This window comes from Gambusia affinis, linkage group LG06, assembly GCF_019740435.1.
Source record: "Gambusia affinis linkage group LG06, SWU_Gaff_1.0, whole genome shotgun sequence".
Taxonomy (NCBI): Eukaryota; Metazoa; Chordata; class Actinopteri; order Cyprinodontiformes; family Poeciliidae; genus Gambusia; species Gambusia affinis.
Window position 1 is genome coordinate 2,224,899 of NC_057873.1, and position 18,911 is coordinate 2,243,809.

The 18,911-nt window shown below is 40.9% G+C and overlaps 2 protein-coding genes across 3 annotated transcripts in view; one reads left to right on the forward strand and one right to left on the reverse strand.

Annotated features, from left to right (window-relative positions):
- Positions 1-5,724, forward strand: part of LOC122832850 (V-set and transmembrane domain-containing protein 5) — a 7,158-nt gene extending 1,434 nt beyond the window's left edge. Inside the window, exons 2-5 of one of the 2 annotated variants that reach the window (XR_006370880.1) lie at positions 2,502-2,828; positions 3,121-3,264; positions 3,900-4,033; positions 5,590-5,724. Coding sequence is in view for 1 of the 2 variants with exons in the window: in XM_044119998.1 (XP_043975933.1) it covers positions 2,502-2,828; positions 3,121-3,264; positions 3,900-3,931 (503 nt within the window). In the remaining variant the exon portion in view is untranslated. Of the gene's footprint in view, positions 1-2,501; positions 2,829-3,120; positions 3,265-3,899; positions 4,091-5,589 lie in introns of those variants that run through there. The other variant, XM_044119998.1, reaches the window with a different exon arrangement.
- On the reverse strand, positions 4,208-13,521 carry med17 (mediator complex subunit 17). The gene is made up of 13 exons (XM_044119994.1): positions 12,891-13,521; positions 11,126-11,373; positions 10,890-11,053; positions 9,826-10,045; positions 9,596-9,732; positions 8,961-9,042; positions 8,733-8,885; positions 8,116-8,246; positions 7,855-8,039; positions 6,674-6,811; positions 5,853-5,970; positions 5,626-5,785; positions 4,208-4,960 (listed from the first exon to the last, which is right to left on the reverse strand). The coding sequence occupies exons 2-13, from the start codon at positions 11,358-11,360 to the stop codon at positions 4,752-4,754; spliced, it is 1,932 nt and encodes a 643-aa protein (XP_043975929.1). The 5' UTR covers positions 11,361-11,373; positions 12,891-13,521; the 3' UTR covers positions 4,208-4,751.
- Between the last annotated feature and the right edge of the window lie 5,390 nt (positions 13,522-18,911).

Here is an 18,911-nt window from a genome sequence, read left to right on the forward strand (position 1 = left end):
AAGCTTCGTTCTCCGTCTGAAGCTTCGTTCTCCGGTTGAAGCTTCGTTCTCCGTCTGAAGCTTCGTTCTCCGGTTGAAGCTTCGTTCTCCGTCTGAAGCTTCGTTCTCCGGTTGAAGCTTCGTTCTCCGGTTGAAGCTTCGTTCTCCGGTTGAAGCTTCGTTCTCCGTCTGAAGCTTCGTTCTCCGTCTGAAGCTTCGTTCTCCGTCTGAAGCTTCGTTCTCCGGTTGAAGCTTCGCTCTCCGTCTGAAGCTTCGATCTCCGGTTGAAGCTTCGTTCTCCGGTTGAAGCTTCGCTCTCCGTCTGAAGCTTCGATCTCCGGTTGAAGCTTCGTTCTCCGTCTGAAGCTTCGATCTCCGGTTGAAGCTTCGCTCTCCGGTTGAAGCTTCGTTCTCCGTCAAGCCCGATCTCGGTTGAAGCTTCGCTCTCCGGTTGAAGCTTCGTTCTCCGTCTGAAGCTTCGATCTCCGGTTGAAGCTTCGTTCTCCGTCTGAAGCTTCGATCTCCGGTTGAAGCTTCGCTCTCCGTCTGAAGCTTCGATCTCCGGTTGAAGCTTCGCTCTCCGGTTGAAGCTTCGCTCTCCGGTTGAAGCTTCGTTCTCCGTATGAAGCTTCGATCTCCGGTTGAAGCTTCGCTCTCCGGTTGAAGCTTCGTTCTCCGTCTGAAGCTTCGATCTCCGGTTGAAGCTTCGCTCTCCGGTTGAAGCTTCGTTCTCCGTCTGAAGCTTCGATCTCCGGTTGAAGCTTCGTTCTCCGTATGAAGCTTCGATCTCCAGTTGAAGCTTCGCTCTCCGTCTGAAGCTTCGATCTCCGGTTGAAGCTTCGCTCTCCGGTTGAAGCTTCGTTCTCCGTCTGAAGCTTGGTTCTCCGTCTGAAGCTTCGTTCTCCGGTTGAAGCTTCGTTCTCCGTCTGAAGCTTCGTTCTCCGGTTGAAGCTTCGTTCTCCGTCTGAAGCCCGTTCTCGGTTGAAGCCGTTCTCGGTTGAAGCGTTCTCGGTTGAAGCCGTTCTCCGGTTGAAGCCCGTTCTCGGTTGAAGCCGTTCTCCGTCTGGCTTCGTTCTCCGTCTGAAGCTTGTTCTCCGTCTGAAGCCGTTCTCCGTCTGAAGCTTCTCGTTGGCTCGCTCTCGTCTGAAGCTTGATCTCCGGTTGAAGCTTCGTTCTCCGGTTCGAAGCTCTCCGTCCTGAAGCTTCGCTCTCGGTTGAAGCCGTTCTCCGTCTGAAGCCGTTCTCCGTCTGAAGCTTCTGCCTCCGTCTGAAGCTTCGTTCTCGCGAAGCTTGAAGCTTCTCCGCTGAAGCCGCTCTCCGTCTGAAGCCGCTCTCCTGCTTAAGCCGTTCTCCGTCTGAAGCTTGATCTCGGTTGAAGCCGTTCTCCGTCCTGAAGCTTGATCTCGGTGAAGCTTCGCTCTCCGTCCTGAAGCTTGATCTCGGTTGAAGCTGCCGCTCTCGGTTGAAGCTTGCTCTCGGTTGAAGCCGTTCTCCGTCTGAAGCGATCTCAGTGAAACCGCTCTCCGGTTGAAGCCGTTCTCCGTCTGAAGCGATCACGGTTGAAGCTTCTCCGCTGAAGCTTCGTTCTCCGTCTGAAGCTTCGATCTCCGGTTGAAGCTTCGTTCTCCGTCTGAAGCTTCGCTCTCCGGTTGAAGCTTCGTTCTCCGTCTGAAGCTTCAATCTCCAGTTGAAGCTTCGCTCTCCGGTTGAAGCTTCGTTCTCCGTCTGAAGCTTCGTTCTCCGGTTGAAGCTTCGCTCTCCGGTTGAAGCTTCGATCTCCGGTTGAAGCTTCGCTCTCCGGTTGAAGCTTCGCTCTCCGGTTGAAGCTTCGTTCTCCGTATGAAGCTTCGATCTCCGGTTGAAGCTTCGCTCTCCGGTTGAAGCTTCGTTCTCCGGTTGAAGCTTCGCTCTCCGGTTGAAGCTTCGATCTCCGGTTGAAGCTTCGCTCTCCGGTTGAAGCTTCGTTCTCCGTCTGAAGCTTCGATCTCCGGTTGAAGCTTCGTTCTACCTGCTGGTTTGTTGGAAGAAGTTCAATCGGATCCTCCAGTTAAAAACTTTTAAATGATTTATCTTTTCTTGCCAAATTAACGATGTTTGCCCCGATTTATTCTAGAAAATTTATGAAATTAATCTCAAAAGTTCTGGTGTTTTCAAAGCAAATTCTGATGTTATTTTGAAAACTTCTGATTTTTTTGGGAAGATTTTTGAGATTAATCTAAAAGTTACTTCCTACAAATTTTCAGTTTCAGAAATTTCTAAAGTTAATCTCAAAGTTTTTCTCTTGCAAATTTGTAAAAAAAAATTCCTCTTTTTTATCCATTTATTATTATTTCTAACATATTTTCTAATTTTGGAGCTCAGAGATTTTGCAAGTTTTTCTTCTCACTAATTTTGACTTTTGGATCTCAGAAACTTCTAGACCATTTCTAAGATTAATCTGAAAATGTTTGAGGTTTTTATTTTGGGTAAATTGTTGAAAATGTCTGAAATCTGAAAGTCTTGGTCTGGTTTTCCTGCTGCAGTCGGATCGATCTCCGTCAGCTCCTCCCAGAGGAACCTGATCCGATCGGTGCAGGACGACGTCTTCTTCTCGGTGGACGTGGCGTCCTCCGGCGTCCCCACCATCCGATGGAGCTTCATGTCCGGGGCGGTGAGCCGCGCCGTCGGCGCTTGGCGGCCCGGTGGCTTCACCAACATCAGCCAGGACTACAGCGAGCGGGTGAAGGCCTGCGACAACGGCTCCATGCTGCTGTCCGACCTGAAGCTGCAGGACGCCGGGTACTACGTGGTGACGGCCGAGGACCCGGACGGGAACAGCCGCGACCTCGGCTTCGTCCTCAAAGTGAACGGTGGGTCCTGCGGGTCGTCCTTTCGCCAAACTTTCTGCTAGAAAATATGAGCTGCACGGCAACAGACTGAGGCAGATCAACAGTTTGTAAATATCAGGAAGTCAAAGATTGTCTTTGAAATGTGTTGATATTTAACACCATTGACCAGGTGTTAAAATATTAACAACTGTAAAAAGAAGGAAGGAAAGGTCAAAGGTCGAAAACTAGAGATAAAAGAAGATAAAAGCATCTCAGACAGCAGATCTTTGTTCTATGAAGTTGGGGTCAAAGGTTAAATCAGTCTGTCCTGCAGAGGTTCTGTACGAGGATCTGCAGTACCTGTTTGTCACGGCGCTGGCGCTGATGGTGGCGGCCGCTCTGCTCATGCTGGCCATGTGGCTGCTGCACCAGGGCTGCAGGAAGCTGGGGGCATGGCGACGCCGGCGGCAGATGCCAGGTGAGGGCTTCAAACGCTCACCGGAGAACCAAAGCTAACGCTAAGCTAATGCTGTTGGCCCGAGGACGGCGTCCCTCAGGGCGGACGTCTGCAGCCGGAAAGTTTAATTCAAACTTTTTCTTTTCTTACTGGAAACTTTAAACTGAAATTATTCACACCGCTTAAGGTTTTATTAATTTCTTCACTTTGCGTCCAACACAAAGTGGATTAGGATCTATTTTTGAAGATTTATAGATAAATATCCACACATACACACATACAAATATCCCTGTTAGTCTGATACCCTTAAATAAAAAGTTTTCAATTTAATCTCCGCCTGAACGCTGCGGAAAGTGAAACGGAGGAAATTTCTGCCAAAAAATTGTTTAAATAATGTCAGAAATTTTCTGGAAATTTGTTTTTGCAGAGTTTCAATAGTAAAGAAAAATCTGTTTTTTTAAACTAATTAAAACTGAAAAAACTGGTTTCAAAAGATAAAAGTCAGAATTCTGAAAATTAGAAATGTGAGAAAAAGTCATAATTTTGAGGAAAAATGTTTCTAGTGAGTCCAACTGATTTAAATGTTGCATCCATGAATGATTGGAGTTTGTGAGCCTTAAATGTTCACGGTGATCGTCATGTTTGTCCCGCTGCAGCAAACGACGCGACGGAGCTGCAGCCTCTGTGACGAAGACATGAAGTCCTGCAGAGTCCAGACTCCGTCCTGCTTATGAAGCCCGGGTCCAGATTTTAAAACGCCTGCAGCATTTTGACATTTTGAACCGACCATGTAAATACACCCGACTCCCTTTATTTATTGTCGAATTAAACCAACCGTGTGATTTTATCTGCGCTGTGTGGCTTCATTCACCTGAAACGGGTCGGAGTTTGAGTCCGAAAAGCAGAAACATGAAAGAAACTTTTTCTGTTTAGTGAAAAAAAAATAATCAGAGGAATCAGAGAATCACACTGCAGAAAAGTATTTTACTCTAAATCCTGCTGCAGATAAAACACTTGAAATGAAACAAAACCTCCATATTGAATTTTATTTTTAGATGATTGTAGATATCATGTCTGTTTGTCTGGTTCCTTTTTTTAGTTGCACTTAAAACTTATCAAGTAATTTTTCTAGTGTAAATATCTGAATCCACTTTACATCACTAAAGCATCAGAAAATGACTTATGAGTGAAACAATCTGCCAGTGGAAATAATAAAATCAATATTAAGGAATTATTGACCTTAATTATCACCAAGCTGAAAAGTTACTTGTAAGTTAGTTTTTTGTCTCTACAATCATCTGAAAATAAAATTACATAAAAGATATTTCAAGCACTAGAAACTATAGAAAAATACTTAGTTTTTATGCAGTTTGTTGTTTTAAAAATCAGCAGTAAACAAAAGTCTTCGCTTTTCATTCAAGTCCGACATAAATCCGATTCAGCTGAGCGAGAGCTGCCGTCTGGCTGCACAGCTGAAGGTTGAGTGGAAGGAAAACCGCCAGCCGGGCCTAAGGACAGGGGGTGAGCGCCGCCATGAGGAGCTCCATCTTGTAGACGAAGTTGCGTCCCTCCATCTTGCTCCAGTTGACCTCTTTGTGCGGCCCGCGCAGCTGGTTCCACTTGGCGTCCTGGACCACGTCGCTCTTTGGCAGCTCTTTGATCTGGCTGCGCGGGAACTGGACCAGAACCTTGCAGCCGCTCTCTGGGCCGTTACGCACTGGAAGGCAAGCAGAGAGCCGGGTCAGGAGCCGGGTCAGGATTCTCCAGCATTTCTCCTCAAAATGAACAGACTAGAAAACAGAAAGTTGTGCTAATCTAAAGAAGCAGGTCTGCTGCTTTACTTCAATTATTTTGTGTTTTTCACTTCAAAATCCAGAGAAAAACTTTTAAGGTTTTTGGAGATTAAATTTCTGGAAAAATATGGATTTATTTTTTCTACTAATGGTCCTTTTGGAGACGGACGCTGCGGCTGAAGCATTTCCTGTCAGCCTGTACTGATAATTATTGATAAGATTTTTGATCTTTTATCCAGTTTTCACTCCATTCTGCGTTTTTATTTTTATCAGTTATCAGACAAAGAGGGGAAACATGAAGCTGTCAACCTGCAGGTGGTTGCTAGGTAACCCTGTCAACCTGCAGGTGGTTGCTAGGTAACCATAGAACGGTGAGTTGAAGCCAGCAGCTTGGCTTAGCTAGCAGCGAGGGGTTGAACCTCTGAAGTATTTCCTCTGCCTACATTTCCCAGAATGCAACTTTTAGAAGAAAGCATGGCAGACTGATGATGACTCGTATGGAAGCCATTTTCTCATTTTTCCTGTTAATTTTAAGATGTTCTGTGACCTCCAGTGATGAGGAACCGGCCCGGCGGCGCTGCGGCCTCACCTGAGATGGCGAACTCTCCGCTGGGGGAAGCGACGGTGATGGCGGAGGCGTTCCCGATGCTCTCCACGGGGCCCAGCCCCACGTGGTTGCTGAAGCTCAGGACGTGCCAGCCCATCACCTTGGCCAGCTGCTGCACGGCGTGCACCTGGTGCTGCGACATCTGAAAGGAGGCGCGCCGTCACACACCGCCCGCTACAGGAAACGGCTCCGGGAGCGACGGGCCGTACCTGAGAGAGGAGGAAGTCCTGCAGCTCCTGCTCCTGGTGCGACAGCGTGACGACCCGGCCGTCCCGGTGCACCACGCGGATCTGCTCCACGCCGATGTTCAGCTGCAGCTGGATGGACCTGCACGCACAGCAGCGACGGTTACCATGACAACGCAGCGCGGGACGGCCCCCACGATGCAGGACACACAGACGGAGTCCCAGGATTTGAGGAACAAAATGGCGTCCGCGACAAAACGCAGAATTGAACTGAAATTGTCGATCAGAACCGTTAACGATCGGAGTGAAAGAAATAAATTTAAGCCAAATAAAAAAATCAAACATTTTCTTTTTAAAAAATTAAAAATTTGCTAAAATCAACTTAAATTTAGGATGGAAGAAATTTTATGTAAAAAAACAATTTTTAATTTGTGCAGCTCAGAAATTTCCTAGTTTTTTTCTCCACAACCTCAAAGTTTCAGATTTTCTTCTAGTAAATTTTTAATTTAATTTTTAATTGTTCTCAGAAGTTTATGACTTCCAAACGGAGGACTTTGCACTTTTTTTTTTCTAGAAAATTGAATCGAAAAATGTCAACTTTTCAAACTCAAACTTTTATTCTAGAAAATTTCTGAGTTTGTTCTGCAGCAAACCAACGTCAAGCTGTTGGAATCTGGTTCTTCTGTTGGATTAGTGACAGAATGACAGGAAATGTGAACCTCCAGCTGCTGATTTGTTCAGTTTCTTTGATTCCACCATAACTGAAAACTTGTTGGGTTAATAAATATGGTTAAAACAAAAATTAAAAACTAACTATGGAAGAGTAAAGCTGCCGTCCGACTCACTTGCAGATTTGCTCGTAGCCGTGCGAAGTGATGAGCACCTTGACGCTGGACTCGTAAACGTCGTTGATGTTGGACCAGTGGGCCTGGATCTGAGGGTCCTCGATGCGGCTGGCCAGGCTGTCGATGGTCCGAGCCGTCCTGCAGAACCGACCCGCAGCGTTAGAGACCGTCTGATTCCTCTGAACGGATCTTTACCGTGAGCAGAACCGGAGCCGCAGCCGGAGAGAGAAGTGACTTTTTACAGCAAATGCTCTGATCATTCATTTAATTTAAAAACATGTTTAACCAGAAGAAAGGCTTCGCGTGGTTTTGTCTCGTGTCACGGCGGCTCTGCGCCCCGACGCAGCGAGGAAGAGGACGGTTCACCGGACAGCAGAAGATATTTAAAAGATTTTATCTGAAGCTGAAACTGCCAGATGAGGAACTCTGGGTAAAATAGATTTAGACAAAGATGTTTTTTATTTTAAATGCAAAATGTTTAAGTGTTTATACTTTTTAACGATAAATCACTTAATAAATTTGTTGACAATTATTAAAAAAAAATTGATTCATCTGATTAATTGTTTCAGTTCTACTTGAATTCAAAATCAAAACAAACAGAAGCTGTAAAACAAGATGGCCGCCCTGACATCACTCTGAACCGCAGGAACTCAAGAAGATCACAAGTAAAAAACATAAAGAAATTTAAAAATCAGATTTTTCAAAAGTTCATCCATCCATCCATTTTCTGAACACCCTTCATCCTAATGGGGTCAGGAGGGTTGCTGGTTCCTCTCCAGCTGCGTTCTGGGCGAGAGGCGGGGTCACGGGGTCACACTGGACAGGTCACCAGTCTGTCGCAGGGCAACACAGAGACAAACAACCATTCACTCACACACACTCACTCACTCACACCTAGGGAGAATTTAGAGAAACCAATTAACCTGACAGTCATGTTTTTGGACTGTGGGAGGAAGCCGGAGAACCCGGAGAGAACCCACCATGCACAGGGAGAACATGCAAACTCCATGCAGAAAGACCCCGGGCCGGGAATCAAACCCAGGACCTTCTTGCTGCAAGGCAGCAGCTCTACCAACTGCACCACTGTGTTTTCCAAAAGTTAAATCTTCAAAAACCAAAACTGTGATTAATTGCTAGAACCAGTTTATGGTTGAGGCCTAGTTAAAGCACGCCGGCACTACCTGCTGCGCAGGAAGATGTGTTTGGCCTGTTTGATGATCTTCTCCAGCAGCCCCTCGTTCTGCTGCAGGCCGGAGATCTCGGCCTTGTCGTACGCCATCGGCCCCGCCAGCCGCAGACGCTTGTGGCCGAACGGCGCGCTGGCCGGATGCGGCATCACCACCGAGCTCAGCTGCTGCTTGTGGAACTGAAACGGGCAGAACGTCAGCGGGTCACTTCCTCCGAGTCCGACTGGCACATCCTGCAGGGCTGAACTGCGTCACCTCTCTCATCATCTGGTGCAGATTGTGCTCCAGGACGTAAAGATGGTCGTCCGGTTTGGGTTTCTCCGGAGACGCTCGGCTGCTCTTCTTCTCTCCAGCGGAGTGGCACAGAGAGACGGAAAGCTGCAAACCTTCAACAGCCACGAGAAACGGAGAAGAAACTTTAACTCCTGAAATAACGGAACCAGAAAACTCAGTAACTCTTTAAGTGAAGAGGTTTCTATCAGACCGACATGAACAGGAAGTCCTCAGAAATCAGTCAGTAAATAACGACACTTTTAATGGATCCCAGTAAATAAAAAATGGATTTCAAATATTTTAAAAATACATACAAAATATTTTTGAAGTTTATTTAAAAATGTTATGTGTTTTAATTTAAAATAAATAGATAATACATTTTAAATATATAAAATTATATTTAATCTCTCCAGTGATCATCGATCGGTTATTTATTGTTTGAACATTAGCTGTTAATTTTATTCTAGATTATCAGGGAAGGCGGCTAATCACATGATGGAGACTAACGTCCCAAATCCTTCAGTGGACGTCTCACTTTTCCAGTTTGTAAAAATAAAGGACATCTCTCAGACCGGTGCAGACGGCCGGCCGGTTCTGACCTGGGAACGGCTGCGAGATGATCTGGTTCTTCACCACGATGTGCGGGATCTGCGCTTTAATCTGGACCGCTTCTCTGGAAAGCTGCGCAAAGATTTCCTTGCAGAGCAGGACGTTCTGCGCCGCCTCCAGCTTCACGTGCCACGGCTGCGTTCCTGGGGAAGGAGAAGACGGACGGACATCAGCGGGCAACCCGCCTGGTTTGGAGTCCGGTCGGGTCAGAACCGGACCTGCTTTGCTTTTCTGAGGTCTCCTGAAGAGGTTGACGGTTCCGAGGTCACCGATGTCTGGAGCCTGTTTCTGGATGGAGACCTGAGGACAAACAGCCGCCATTTTTATTTCCACATCATTATTTCAGCAATCGATTAATCGGATAAAAAGTTTGGCAGATTTTTGTTCAAATCTTTTTATAGAATATTGAAAATACATTAAAAGATGCAAATATTTTATTTTATAAGATATTTTATCTTAAATGCAAAATCTTTATATATTTTAAACAGTTTTGACTCTGAATTTGTTGATTTTTTTAAATTCAAAAGTACTTTATTAATCCCTAATGGAAATTATTATTTTTTAGTTAATTTTAAAATTAATAAAACAAAATGTAATTAAATTTTAGCCTAAACACTACAGAAGACGATTAACTGATTACTAAATTAGTTGGTGATTATGTCATGGATCGATTAATCATGATTAATTGATTAATCGTGATTAATCGATTAATCGTGATTAATCGATTAATCGTGATTAATCGATTAATCGTGATTAATTGATTAATCGTGATTAATTGATTAATCGTGATTAATCGTTGCAGCCCAGCAGAGTTTAAGGTGGAAACATGTCTCTGCGCGGTCGGGACTCAGACCTTGATGTAAGCCGATCCCTCCAGGTCACTGGGAATCTGGACGTCCAGGGGACAGTAGTCCTCTGGGAGCTTTTTGTCCAGATCAATGTCGGTGTTTTTGATCACCTCAAACGTGCCAGGGTGAGGAAATAAGGAACCTAAACGAGTCGGTCAAAGGTCAAAAAGCTAAAATAATCAGTTATTTGTTGGGATAAATCAGTTATTTGCTGATCGGCGAGGTTTTTTCTCACCTGCGCTCCGGTAGCTGAGGTCTCCCAGGATCTTGTCTCCGACTTTTCGGAGTTTCCACTGCGATCGGAGTCGCAGCAGCTCGGCGTTGAAGTCGCGTTGCCGTCGGTTCTCCTGGTTCTCGGCCACGGACTTGCTGAGCTTCTCGGCTCCTTTCAGGAGGAGCTGCGCCGCCGTGGCCAGAGATTTCTTTTTGCTGATCAGCTGGAAAACCTGCGGCGTCTGCAGAACCAACGAGGAAACAAAACAACCCCGACAGCGCAGAGGCGTCAGAAAGAAGAAAATTCATCTGCATTAATTATTTCATCTGCTCTGTTTTCATGCAGTTTTTGTTTTAAAATGTTAGTGAGACGTGAACAGGAGCTCCAAACAGAATACAGCTCAACTGGAAAAACAGGAGAAAAAAATAATTATCGCTTCACAATGGAGATCTTCTCAGGAACAGATAAAAGTCTATTTGAATATTTCAATAAAATATAAAACATAATTCTAGATGCCGTTTAATTGATGGTGAATTAAAGCCGCTGCAGAAACAAAGACCAGGGGAGGAGAAATGAGAAAACCTAATAAGATCACAAATTTAGTTTTCCTTTAATTCACTCTTCTTAATTATGGTTTTAGTTATTTATTTACTTACTTTTCCTCTTTTTCCACCCAAACCATCTGAGACCCTCAGTTAACCAGGAAATATTGGAGAAAAGGAAAATAATAATGAAAATCAGAAAATAACTGCCTATATTAAAGAAAAAGACGTGTCTTTTTCCTAACAGACGTGTGTTAAACAATTTAATTGTTTTTCTTGCTGCATCATTTGTTCTGAATTTGCCCTGAATGTATCCATGAATCCTGTTGTTTTGCTTCTGTTTGTCTTGTTGTCGTTATTCGTTCTCTGCTCTGGTTATTTATCAACACTTCTTTACGTCAGTCTGTAATATTTGTCTCATGAACTCTAACTGGTGAATAAAAGTAAAAACCAAAAGCTAGTGATTCCTCTGCAGATCTGCTCCGGTCTGGAAGGCTGACGGATCGAAGCCGCGGATGTTTGATAGGATTTTTATCAGCTTACTTTTCCAGCATTCGGATCCTGAGACACCGGATCCAAAGCCATGTACTTCTTCTCCTTCACCACGCTGAGCACGTCGTGGAGCACACACATCTCCGTCAGGGCGCTGCGCAGATTGTTACGCACAGAATCCCAGGGCCACAGAGACGGCTGGAACTTCACCGTGCCTGAAAGAAGCAACCATGAAGTCTGCAGCCTCAGGTCTGACGTGGCTTCAGGCTGGAAGACTTTCCTCCTACCTTCCTCTTCCTCCGTCTCCTGCTTGCCCCACTCCCGGTCCCTGGGCTCCCCGTCGGCCCCGTCCTCCTCCGAGTCGGAGCCCTGGCTGAAGTCGATCCTCTGTGCCAGCTTGGTCAGGTTCTGGGACATGGACAGAGGAGGGACGTACGTCTCCGTGCCGTGGAAGTCCACTTCCTGCACCTGCTTCTCACAGGAAGACTCGATGCTGATCCTGACGGCCGGACCGCCCGACATGATGGGACCAGAGCTGCAGAGAGGAAGAGGAGGAGCCAACACCGTCAGCTCACTTCCTGCTGGTTTACAGGGTTAAAGCTGCAGTTGCTTTTTTAAAATAGTTGTTTTGTTTTTTTTACATTTTTTCTAAAATGATCATGTCATGATAGCAGAGTTGAATAGTAACTAATTAGATTTACATCAGTAACTTTCCTTTAAAAGAAATTTTAGGAGTATTTTTAATATGCTGTATTTTTTTGATTTTTGAGTAATTTTATTATAGATTATTTCTACTCTTACTTGTGTAAAATTTCTTGATTTTCTATCCACAGAATGAAAAACAAACATGTTTTTACCAAAGATTCACCAGACAGACACACGCCTGCAGTTTCTGTTAATATTTCACAAGTTTTTTTATTGAAAGAAACTGATTTGGAAAAAAATTATTCTTGCCTGATTTTATTTTTTGTTACTTATATTAATTATTGTCACTTTTGTCCTTAGAATACCAAAATTTCCACTTTACTTTATATTTTGGTTCGTCTGATGATGTCATTTTTAAACATCAAATGATTGATAGTTACTCAGTACTTGAGTAAAAATATGTTACAGTGATACTCTTTCTGTCTTCTCCCAATAATAACCACAGAAATACACCACTCCGTCAGAAACAACCAAACAGAGTCTGCAAGAGGGTCTTAGCGCTGTCAATCATGCACGTGCTCACCCTCCCCCACTTTTTCTCTTCTACAGCTACACTACAGCTGATTCACCACAGCATAGCCAACCACAAGTGCTAATTCTAGTTAGCATAGCAATGTTCGACAGTGGATAAACTCTTTTCTTGCAACATAAATTGTTTGTAGCGATTAGCACATTTAGCAGCAGGTACATGAGGGTGATTGACAGCGCTCAGGGCTCTTGGCTGACTGGGAACGGAGCATTTCTTCAGACAATAATAGATCCATCTTTTCACAGATTATCTGTCTCATATTAAACTGTTACAAGGTTTAAACAAATAAGGAAAAAACTTTAGTCCCGTTTAAAGCAAAGGCTCCATAGTTTAGTTATTTCATTTAGGTAGGGAAAGGCAGAATATCAATAGAAAATGTAGAAACACGCTTAAAAATATGAAAAAATGGATTTGCATTTCATCCCTTTTTTGTTAGTAAAATTTAAATCTTTGGCATCAATTTGGCGGGTTTGGAGGTAGACAAAAGTTGAATATGATTAAAACACTGTTAAGCATGCAAGTGGGAAAAATAGAAAATATTCAAAATTTGACCATCTTCAATCTGCCTCCAGAGCTTCTGATGCAGAGCTCCGTAAAAATACTAGAAACCTTCGGGTTGCTCTTTTATTAAACAGACCGTTCTGTTTTAAATCATCAGGGTTCATCATTTTTAGCTGGATTCGTCGTTTTCTTTAGTCAACATAGCAATGTTAGCTCACATTAGCTGTTTGTTAGTCCAACGGAATATAATTAACTACACACCAGAACTCAAGGAAACAGAAACTTCTTCAGAGAAGTTTTAATCGAATAAATCTCACCTGTTATTAAGAATACAACCGAATATAAGCGGTTATTCGCTGAAATCAGCCAGATTTGCAGATCCGTGTAGCGTTTTTATCCCCAAGAACGCAGGAACTGGAGGGTCTGCTCCATTTACATGCCGGGGCACTTCTTCTTCTTCTTCTTCTTTTCTATTATGGCGGGTCGCAATCAACTTTAAGGTGCATACCGCCACCTACTGTACACGAGTGTGTAGCAACAGTATTCTACATCAGTCATATTCTATTTTTTAATTTTGTGTTTTGAAGAAAAATAAATAACGCTTTTCTTATCATACAAATATCCATTATATTTCCATCATTTCCCAATATTCCTTTCAGACTCCATTCTTGATCTGTCTTTCCAACTATTCTTCTCAATTTCTCCCTTTCACGTTCATATGTTTTACAGTTCAGTAGTATATGTTCTACATTTTCTTTCTCTCCACATTTTTCGCATTTATCATTATTTTTCTTCCCTATTAAATATAAAGTATCATTTAAATATGTGTGCCCTACTCTCAATCTAGTCATTATTATTTCTTCCCTTCTATTTCTCTCCTTAACATTTCTACTAAATATTGACTTCTGTATTTTATATAATTTCCTTCCTTTCTTATCTTCATTCCATCTTTTTGCCATATTTCCATTTCTTTATTCTTAATAATTGATTTCCTTCCCTTTGCCAATAGGTATTTTAATCGTTATTGCCTGATCTAAAGCCCTTTTGCTAATTTATCTGCCCTTTCATTGCCTTTTACACCTTGATGTGCTGGTACCCAACAGAACCAAACATCAATGCCACCTCTGTATAATCTAAATAAGCTATGTTGAATTTCTAGTACTAGATCTTTCCTATTGTTTCCTTCTCCTTGAATACTTTCTATGACTGCTTTGGAATCTGTGCAAATTACTACTCTGTCTGGGCACCTCCTCTACCCACTGCAAACTGATGATAACTGCCACCATTTCTGCCGTGAATACAGATAGTTGATCAGATAATCTTTTAGATATGTCAATTTTAAACTCAGATATATAAATTCCTATTCCACACATCCTTTTGAATTCTTAGAACCATCTGAATATATTTTAGCATAATTATAATATGAGTTTCTTAAGTATATATCGGTTTTACCCTATTTCTTTTAAATTCCAATCGTTTTTCATTTTAAGGAGTTTTATGTCTACATTTACTGCCGGAAATATCCATGAAGGGCTAACGTTAATTGGATTAAATTGAGCTATTTCTTTATCTTCTAATTCATATATTTTAATCCATTTGTTTATGATCCATCCAAATCCATTACTATGGAACTTTGAGTATTCCCAACAATATTTTAATATTGTTGAATTTACATTTTCATCTTTTTTACTTTTTATTTTCATCCAGTATGTCAGAGCTAATTTTATTCTTCTTATTTCTAGTGGAATCTCTCCAGTCTCTACTAGAAGGGCATTAATAGGTGTCGTTTTCACTGCTCCTGTACATATACGTAAAGCCCTATTCTGTAAAGTATCTATTTTTTGTAATGTTGTTTTAGCTGCTACTCCATATATAAAACTACCGTAGTCTATTGTTGATCTCATGAGAGCCCTATATATGTTTAATAATGACTGTCTATCTGCACCCCAGTTATTTCCAGCCACAGCCTTTAGTAGATTTATCACTTTCTTACATTTAGTTTCCAGATTCTTTGTATGCGTTTTCCATGTATATGATTGATCCAACCATATTCCCAGATATTTAAATTCTGCTACCCTTTCCAATGGTTGTTCATATAATGTTATTGTACCTATGTCTATGTTTTTCTTATTTGTAAAAATCATATAACAAGATTTACTTGTTGATAATTTAAAACCCCATTCAAAGGACCATTTTTCTACTTTATTAATCGCTTTCTTAATTTTACCTATAACAAATCTTGTATTCTTTCCTCTCATCCATAAAACTCCATCATCAGCATATAATGCAGATTTTATACATTCTTCTGTTTCAGAAAAGATATCATTTATCATAATATTAAATAGTATTGGGCTAATTGCACTACCTTGTGGAATTCCATTTTCAATATTCAATTCTTTTGAGTAATCATTTCCAATCTTAACTTTTATTTTTCTATCCTTCAAAAAATTTGCTATCCAATTAAACATTTTCACTCCTATTCCCATCTGATTCTTTTTTTTAAGTAGTCCTTCTCTCCATAATGAATCATAAGCTTTTCTATGTCCAAAATACTACAATCATAATTTCTTTCATTTTAAAGCTTTCTCTATATCATTACTAATTCTAGTTATTGTCCATTGTTGATCTTCCTTTCCTAAATCCGCACTGATTTTCATTGATTAATTTCTTATGATCAAGAATAAATTCTAGTCTATTAATCACTATTTTCTCCATCCATTTACTTAAGTGTGAAGTTAATGCTATTGGTCTGTAATTATTTGGATTTGCAGGATCTTTCCCTGGTTTGTTAAGCAGGATTATTGCTTTCTTCCATCTATTTGGTATTAAACCTTCTTTCCATATTTTATTAAACAGTTTTAATATTAATTCTAATGTTACTTCAGGAATCTGTTTAAACATAGTATAGCTGATCTTCCCCAGGAGCTGAATATCCTGTCCCTTTCAATACTGCTTTAATTTCCTTCATGGTTATATTTATGTCTAATGTTGAATTATATGTTTGACTTTTTCCCAAAATATTTTTATGCTTGCTAATTTTTTGATTCATCTGTTGTCTATGAATGTTTGTAAGATGTTCCCCACTATGTACTGCCGCAAATGCTTCCCCCAACAAATCTGCCTTATCTTTATTTAACACTACTACTTCCTGATCTCTGACTAAGGCTGGTATTTTAATACCACTCCTTTTCCCAATCATTTTCCTAAACATTGACCATACATTTTGCAATTTAATTTCAGATCCTATTGAGGAAGTATATTCTCTCCACGTTTTCTTTTTGGCTTCCTTAATAATTGTCCGAGCTACTGCTCTTTTCTTTTTATAATTAATAAGAGTTTCAAGTGTTAAATTTTTCTGCAGTATTTTAAATGCCCTGTTACGATCTTTAATCGCTCTAGTACATTCATCATTCCACCAAGGGACTACTTTTTTCTTCCCTTTTATTATTGTTTTTGGTATACTTGAATTTGCAGCATTTAAAATATGTTTTGTTATCTGGCTTGTACACTCTTCTATGTTACCTTTTAATGTAACCAAATGTCTGCTTTCCTCACACTTTACTTTACAAATTTTCCAATCAGCTTTATTAAAGCACCATCTTGTGATTATGACATCTTCTTGCCTCTTTATATTATCATTAATTATAGTACTTACTGGAAAATGATCACTCCCTATTGTAGATTCCCTGTTGACGTTCCATTCACATGATCCTACAAGACAGTCAGATACTAATGTAATGTCTAGACATGAGGTTGTATTTTTATATATATTAATTCTGGTACCTTTTCCATTGTTAAGACAAACTAGTGACCTTTCATCCATTATTTCTTCTATTATGTTGCCATTTTGATCTGTCTTTTGCTGCCCCAGAGACTATTATGAGCATTAAAATCACCGCACTTCTCTTCTATGTAATTTCCCAGCCATTTCCTTAAGCTTTTTACAATCGAGATTTTTACATGGATTATAATAGTTTATAATTTTAATATTACCATATTTTCTTACATTAAATATTTCTATAATAATACATTCTAATTCATTATTCATTGGGATTTTCTTATAAGCTATTCCATCTTTAATTAAGGTAGCACATCCTCCTCCATTACAATCACTTCTATCCTGTCTTTCCATGTTATATCCAGGGATCTTAAAATCTAGATTTGGTTTTAACCATGTTTCTTGTATACATATAATATCAGGGATTATTTCTAATTCATAAATATACTTTTTAAATTCTTGTCCATTGGATATTAAGCAAATAGCATTCCATTGAAGTATATATAAAACCATTAAAAAGAACACTTGGATCCTAGTCCTGTGTATTTCCTGTAGTTTCAGTGGCACTTAGAATGGTATGTATTTGATCTGCTTGTATTTCTTTCATATCTAAAAATCTTCCAGCTGCTGTTACTATTGCCTTTATTTTATCACTTTTCTTCTTCATTTGCACTGTTACATTAACAATATGGCATATAAATGCTAAGTTTTCTTTTTTCACCACCATATCTTCATCCACTCTACATTTATGCAAGCATGCATTTTGGATATTTGGATTTGGAGCCAGTATTTGTCTCTGCCCGTTCTGCACTTGATTTATATTCCAAGCTGAGTTTCTTTGACCTGTTTCTCCCATTCCTCTATTACTGTCTTTCTTTACTCTTTTTAAGGCTTCAGCATATGAAATTCTTTCTGTAATTTTAACTCTTTGAGCTTCCCTAGCTTCCTTTTGTATTTGACATCCACCATAAGCTGCACTATGTTCTCCTCCACAATTACAACATTTGATTTTTGCATCTTTCTCACATTTTCCATATTCATGTGGACCTCCACATCTTGCACACCTGATTTTTCCTTTGCATTCCTTTGCAGTGTGTCCCATTCTTTGACACTTGAAACAGCGGAGGGGTTTAGGGATATACTCTCTAACTCTATAGTTCATGTAACCCAGCTGGATATTTCCAGGCATACTATTTTCAAACTGTAAAATTACTGCCATAGTATCTTTAAGTTCCCCGTCTCTTTTACTTTTAATCCTAGTGGCATCAGTTATTTTCCCTCCTTTGATTTCTGCTTTCACATCTTCCATTGTCATTTCCAGCGGAACTCCTGAAATCACTCCTCTTAGCCTCGCTAACAATCCTGGTATATGAGTTCTAACTCTTTCCCCCATTAGGTTTTCATTTTCATGATCTTTTGTTGCTGTGATTCGCTGTTAGCATGTATCAGCACTCTTCTGTTGTTCATGATTCTAGCCATTTTTATTTTTCCTATTTCTGCCTCTATTGCTTTAGTCAGTTTTATGGGATGTATAGCTCCCCCCTCTTGCTTGAATTCTACCACGACTTTATATTCTGCTTCTAAATTAGCTTGACTCTGTTCATCTGAATTCGCCCTGTCATTTGTTTTTGTTCTTTTGCTAATGTCTGCTCTTGTCTCACTTTCTTCTGACCAACTTCTTGCTCTTTCTTGTCTTTTCTTAATTGTTCTTTTCATTCGTGATGATCTAGAAATCATCCACTCCATCTCATTCCCACTATTTCCTCCTGATGTAGAAGCCATGTAGCTACAGTCAATGTACAGTTTATGCTAACCGCCAAAATTCAAATCCTACCGCCTTGTTTGTTCCGTTCACTCTCCAACCTCCTTCCACTGTCTCCTACCAAAATTCTCTTCTCGAGCTGCGCAGTGCCGGGGCACTTGGGTTGTCTGTCCTCTTTAAGCGGGCGGATAACACCCACTGAAACACACCCACTTTATTTTAATGGGCTTACTTTCAAGTGTAACAAGGCTCACTTTACCAAAGCATACATTAGGTGTTTATGCTGCAGCATGCTTTCCCGTGGGGATAGGCCATATACTCCTGGAAGGTCAGTAACCAGTTTGGGATTAGTTATATCGCTTTTTCCTTACCTGTATTTTTTTATCTTGTAATATACAGTTAAATGAACTTGCAAAGTCAGTTTAGTACCCCCTTCATTAAGAGATTCTTCAGTCTGCTGTGATCAATGTATTTTGTGAACGACCGCCTCCCGTGATGGAAGTTATCGAAATGTCTGCCGGTGAAAGAAAAATGGTGCAGATCCGGTGTCACAACATAATAGATCCCCTAACATTTTTCCTTACTCCGAAAACACCCGACCTCCAATACTATTAGCTGTTGACTTTTTAAATGCTTCAAAAATGTTGGAATCAAATGATTGTTGTTTTAATGTAATTACAATTTAATAATATACATTTATAAATCAAAAAATGGTTGGAAGCATGAACCAAAGTGCTTAAAAGCTACGGCGGTCAATTTAAACCACCGGATATGACGTTTGGAACACAAACGGTCGGT